General features: G+C 59.3%; 1 protein-coding gene across 1 annotated transcript in view; it reads left to right on the top strand.

Moving 5' to 3' along the window:
• The first annotated feature begins 446 nt into the window (after window positions 1-446).
• The window catches only part of FIBCD1 (fibrinogen C domain containing 1), a 30055-nt gene continuing 24303 nt past the window's right edge, over window positions 447-6198 (top strand). Inside the window, exon 1 of the mRNA XM_065879295.1 lies at window positions 447-518. Coding sequence (XP_065735367.1) covers window positions 447-518 — 72 coding nt within the window. The remainder of the gene's footprint in view (window positions 519-6198) is intronic.

The raw sequence follows: 6198 nt of genomic DNA, 5'->3' as shown, positions 1-6198 counted from the left end.
GCAATAAAAGGCAAAGAGAGTACGAGACAAAAAAGACACGGAGATTGAGAAGGAGGAAGGGAGGAGGGAGGAGGGAGGAGGGAGGAGGGAGGCGGGAGGAGGGAGGCGGGAAGAGGGAAGAGGGAGAGGAGCGCGCAGGGGGAGGCGCGGGAGGCGGGAGCGGGGACGGCGCGCAGCGCGAGCGGCGGGCAGGCGGCTGGCGGCCGGCGGCTCTCGCGCTTCCGCTCCCGCTGTCGCCCGCACACACCCGCGCATACGCCGGCAGGCACACACACACGCACACCCGCACACGCACGCCCGCTGGCCCGGGCCGCCCCGGCGCTGGGCACCGAGGCGGGAAGCCGGCGAGCAGAACGCGCCCCTCGTCCGAGCCCGCGCCCACGTCGGCGCCTTTGCGCTCCGCAGCGGCGCGCCTCGCCCGGCGTCCCCGCCAGTCCTGCCGGAAGATGGTCAACGACCGGTGGAAGACCGTGGGCGGCGCTTCCCAACTTGAGGACCGGCCGCGCGACAAGCCGCAGGTACGCGCGGCCCGGATCGTGGGGACATGGGGCGGTGGGCGAGGCAGTGGCCTCTCTGGCCTGCGGGCTGGGCACCCGGGCTGGAGTTTGGGGCGTACCCCCGTGAGGCTCGACAGGCCCGGGTTGGGGCGGGCACCCTCCTCTCCTCCTCCTCCATAGGAGGCTTGAACTTGAGGTTCGGGCTGTGGATGGGGGCGGCACCCCTGCAGAAGCCCCTTTGCTCCACAACGGACTCGGGTGCACATCTGCGCAGAGGCAGTGGGGGACCTATGGAGTTTACAGTGTCACCGGCCCTTAAGTGTGAGTCTCCGTTTCCTCACCTCTACAATGGGCATCTGGACCACTAAGTATTCACCCTGAGCACCCCCTGTGCTAGGCGGCTGGCATGCGCCCCATCACCCCCATCTCCTCTGAATCCTCACACTTTAGCCAGCCTACCCCCGACCCCATACAGTAGAGAATCAATAAATATTTGCCTCATGTGAGAACCCTGGATATTGTGATTCTCCAGCTTTAAGACAAGGAAAGTAAGACTCAGCGAGGATTGCTTCTGCCCGAGGCTATGCAGCTCTGCTGGGATTTGAACCTGGATCCTCGGGCTCCAGGTCTGTTCATTCCACCCTTCCTGCTGCCTCTTCAGGGGCAGTGGAGGGTGCCCAGGGCTGTGGCCTGGAAGAGGGTGAGGACAGAGCTCCAGGGCTGGCCAGAGAGGGGGCTGGAGATGGGAAGCTGAATGGAGGGGCAGCCCTGAGGCTGCCCCAGGCTGGGCTGCCAAGGGACTGGGGCAGGCAGGCGAGATGAGGAGTCCGCTCGGCAAGGAGAGGAAATAATGGAGCTGCCCGTTTTAAATTTCAAATTTCTCCCAGACAGATGTCATTGGGGAAGGAACAGTTCTTGTTTGCAGTGGCAGGAAGGGGGTGGCAGGGGCGGGCCTTGGCGGCCCCTCACTCCCAGGAGCGGCAGCCTGCGCATTCTGTCTGGAGTGACACTGCCGTGGCATGCCTCCACACTTTGCAAAGCCCTTTCCCGACCGTCTGCACAGTCTCACTTTCTGCAGCAGCCTGGGGGCTAGGCAGGGATGCACATGCCCACGTCACAGGGGGATGGTGGCTCAGAGAGGTCGAGGCACGCACCCAAGTCACACAGCATGTTAGCAGGAGAGCAAAGATTCAAAGCCAGGTCTGACCCCAAGGCTCTCCCAATGCCTTCCCGGGCTGGTCTATTCCTCTGTTAAATCAGGTGTGCACCCAAGCCAGCCCCAGACAAAGAGTCCTCTCCTGCTGGGATCTGACTTTCTCCCAGCTTAGCAAGAGCAGTCTTACCTCCTCGACTTGTTCAAGCCATCTCCAGCCTGGCCCGCTCTCCCTTCCCGTTAGTTTCCTTACAGGTACTGGCTGCTTGTCATCTTGTCCTTTGCCAGCCTCTGGTCCCACACCAGACTGCCCATTTCCAAACCTTTGCTGTCTCATCTTCCCCCAGACACACTCACACACACACACACACACTTCACTCAGGAAAACCCTACATGTACTTCAAAACCTACTCAGATGCCACCTCCTCCAGGAAGCCCTCCCTGATGCCTGGTGGCTCTGCCTTGAAGTCCCAGCAGCATTTAGCCTGTGCTGCTCAGCTGCCTTTATCTCTCCCTGCCATGTTCCCTAGCCTTGAGTCCCTATTCCATCAGGAGCTCCCTGTGGACATGCACTTCTTCTGGGCCCCCATCCTGGGGTCTCCCCCTGAGTCCAGTCTCCTGTCCTTCCATGCAGCTCAGGTTGGGAGCTGAGGGATATTTGCTGAATTGAACTGCATGAAGCCCTGCCAGGAGGAACTGTGGGAGAGGAGCCAGCAAGTGCTGATGTGTCTCAAGGGGAGGTGGCTTCTGGGGGATCTATTTGAAATGTGGCTTTAAAGCCTCCTGGGTAGGCCCCAGCCTCTCCGCTGCTTCCTGGAAAATATATTCCAGCTGACACCAGGCCAGAGCCCAGCTGTCTGTCCCTTGGCATTGGAGGCTGCTGAGTGCTTGTGGTCCTAGAGGCCTGGGCCAATATCAAGCACCACTTCCCCACTCCACTCCTTTGGTGATCCAGCATATAGACAGGCTGTCCTATGCCAGCTCCAGGCTTGCCTGAAGATTCAAATACGAGACAAGGCCTTTCCTGTGCCCACTGTTGGAAGAGAGAACCTCACCTGCCCTGGTTCCCTTGGGCCTGGCCTTCTCTCCTCCTTTGCTTCTCCAATAGTTTCATCTTGACTATTGACATGCTGTGTGACTCTGGGTAAGTTACTCCCCCTCTCTGAGTCTGGGCTTTACCATCTGCAGAATGGGAAGAGCAATCCCTGCTTCCTCCTCACTTCACAAGGGCTGTTAACGAGGGCCGAGTGAAATACCGGTGTGCTTTGCAGACTGTAAAGCTCTGTGCACCCTTGAGGAGGGTCGCTCTTAAAGTAGCCTGTCCCTTTTTACAGGCTGTCAGTGTCCCGATCTCCCCTTTGCCCACCAGGGAAAGCAACTTGACCACCCAGTTCCCTCCAGAAGGGCCTGGCTGAGGTTCTTTATCCTCCAGAAAAGATGCCAATGCCACACTCTTGAGTGCCAGCTGGGTTCATTTGCAGATCTCTCCTTTCTTAGTCAAACCACCCTGGGAGGCTGGCGGCGGGAACGATCAACCCATTTGACAGATGAGGAAACTGAGGCTAAGAGAGCCGCAGCCAGGACTTGAACCTGGGTCCTCCAGGGTGGCCGATGAGCCTTATTGGGAAGATGCAGGGAGAGACGCTGACTGCCCTTGGCTCAGCCCACTCAGGCACATTATGGAATTCCCAAGGGGAGGGCTCCAGCGCCCAGTGTGTGATCCCAGGGCATGCGCAGCACCCACTGCCATTGAAGGGCCTGCATCCGAGTGTTGCTGTTTCAGGGACAGCCTTAGGCCGGCTCTGTCCCAGGCCTGTCTGGCCTCAGCTCCTCATTTGCTGGGTGACGTTGGACAAGGTGCCGGCTCCGTTAGAACGTCCCTTCTGCCCTTGCAGAACGAAGGGGCTCTCGCAGCCTTAGGGCAGGAGATTACGGTGGAATATTTGCCAGGAGTTTGGAGTTGCTCAGATAAAAGGATCTAGAAATAGACATGATTCTCCTAGTCTTGGAGTGTGGGGCAGGAAGTCACCCTGTAACCTTCTCCCCTGTCGCGGGGAAGGGAGGGCTTTTTTCTGAGCAGTCCCTGAGTCAAGCCACTCCACAGGGAGGTCGACCTCTGAACTATCCCAGGCCATGTCTCCTAATATTTTCAAAACTTTGAAAAACATTCCAGAAAGGAAAAAAAAATTCTCATCGGGAAGTTCTTCTTGATGTCTAACCTAAACCCTGCTGCATTTAGTTCACTCAGTGACTATTTATAGAGTCCCTACCTCATCCAGGAGACGTAGCTGTGAACCTGTGCCTCGGGAGCTTAGAGTCTCATGGGAGGGACAGACTCACATCGTGGGATTATTACAAACCACGATGGGCACTATAAAGAAAACAATACACGCCTCTGTTGTCTTGTTGCTTGGGATTTGGGTTGAGGTCACTGTGCCTGGGTTGAGAGAGAAGGAGGGTGAAGTAAGTGAAGAACAGGGGCTACAAGTCAAGGACTCCTTCCTTCTCCTTCTATTTCCTGGGCCCCTCCTCTGGCCACGGGCTGCCCCACGGAGCTCACCCGCTAGCCCAGTGGTGTGGCTGTGATGGGGAGGCCAGGAGGCCAGGGGAGGCCAGGGGTGGGAGTGCAGAGACCACTTCCCCGGGGAGGAGATGCTTAAGCTGAACAGCGTTTGCCAGATCTGTGCTTCAGGGACACCAGGGTGTGTTGGGGGAAATGACAGAAGCCAGGCAGGTGCAGAGAAGCACCAGGAGGAGGCTGGAGGGGGGCAGCTATAGCTGAGGCTGGTATGGGGGAGGCGGGGTGGGACCTGTTCCTGGGCCTCCGCAGCCCTGAAGGGGTCTGAGCACGAGTGTCCTGGGCCCTTTGCTATCAGGAGCGTCCCTGGCCGCTGGGTGGGGAATTGGTTGGCGGAGCCGGGAGGAGGCAGGGGCGCTAATGGGGAGATGGTCGTGGTGATGTAGAAGCAGATGACGGGGCTTGGACTAGGGCAGGGCTGGGGGCGTGGGGAATTAGAGGAGGGGATTAGAGGAGGTGGAGTGGACAGAGCCAGGTGCTGGCTGAGCGCGCGGGGTGAGGGAGGGGAGCACAGGGAGGTTTTGGAGGGGGCGGCTGGTGAGGCTGGTGCCATCCCTGGGTGGGAATCGCAGGAGGGCTCAGGTTTGGGGTGGAGCGAGCCTGGTTTGGGGCTCCATGGGCTGGAGGCCTGGAGCTGTGGGGGGTGGGGAGGATGAGCAAGACCCTCACAAGAAACACCTGGAGACCCTCCCTCATCTGAAACGGACCCGGAGCTGAGTGCCGTCGGGGGAGTGACAGAGCTTGGGGGGCTTGGAGCCTCTGGGAGGGGGCAGATGTGAGCAGCTCCCAGACCCTTCTCTTTGTCCCCTAGAACACCTCTGGCCACTCCCCCCAGGGCCTTCCCGGTGGCCTGAGGCTTCAGATGGCCCTCAGCATAGGTCACATTAAGAGGCAGGACAGGGCTTCCCTGGTGGTGCAGTGGTTAGGAATCCGCCTGCCAAGGCAGGGGACACGGGTTCGAGCCCTGGTCCGGGAAGATCCCACATGCCGCGGAGCAGCTAAGCCCGTATGCCACAACTACTGAGCCTGTGCTCTAGAGCCTGTGAGCCACAACTACTGAGCCCACGTGCCTAGAGCCCGTGATCCACAGCAAGAGAAGCCACCGCAATGAGAAGCCCGCGCACCGCAACGAAGACCCGAGACAGCCAAAATTAAATAAATAAAATAAATGAATTTATTTAAAAAAAAAAAAAAAAGAGGCAGGACAGGGCACTCTTCCTCAGGGCTCATAGAACAAGCCAACGAGCCCTCTTCGCAAGTCTTTGGGACCCCAGAGTTTTGAGCAGAACATCCAGCTCCTCATTTTAAGGGGTCTCTGGGGTCCCCCTTCTGCCAGGGTCAGGGGATCAGAGTCCAGCCCAGGTCAGGAGTCATTTGCCTGGCCGTGGGAGCAGATGTGGGCTCCTGGGGAGAGGCAAGGAAGACTCCCCCAGGGGCTCTAGGCTGGGCAGGGGCTGGGCTGCCTGCCCCCTACATGATCCATGAGCCCATGTGCAGCTCTGAGTCCCTGCTGGGCCCAGAGCACGCACCACGTCCCCCTTGGATTTCCCAATCCAAAGCCACACAGTGTGTTTCTGCCACGATGAACAGCCATGCTGCCAGTGGCTGGGGTGTGCCTAGGAGATGGGGGGCTGGGAGCAGCCTTGCCTGGCCTCCCCCAGGGGGGAGACTTTCTTCTTCCCCCTTTGGTACAAGGAGTGTAGTCTCAGCCTACCCAGGGGACCACGACCCAGCTTCCTTAAAAAACAAAGAAGAAGAGGGGGTGCAGGCTGGGCGGAGCACAGTGGCCGTGAGCCTCTTCCTCCAGAGCTCTTCTGGCCTCCGCCAGACCCATGGAGGCTGGGAACTCAGAGGAGGCAGCTGGGACGGACGCCACCCCTCAACCGAGGCAGCTCTGGGGCTTCCTGCCCCCCACCTCCCCTGGCACGAGCCCATCTTGTCCTCCCCTTGGCTGGGACTTTGCGGGCAGC

Source organism: Phocoena phocoena, chromosome 6 (assembly GCF_963924675.1).
Source record: "Phocoena phocoena chromosome 6, mPhoPho1.1, whole genome shotgun sequence".
Lineage (NCBI taxonomy): Eukaryota > Metazoa > Chordata > Mammalia > Artiodactyla > Phocoenidae > Phocoena > Phocoena phocoena.
Note: the sequence above shows the minus strand (reverse complement) of the source record. Positions and strands in the feature narration are given on the sequence as shown.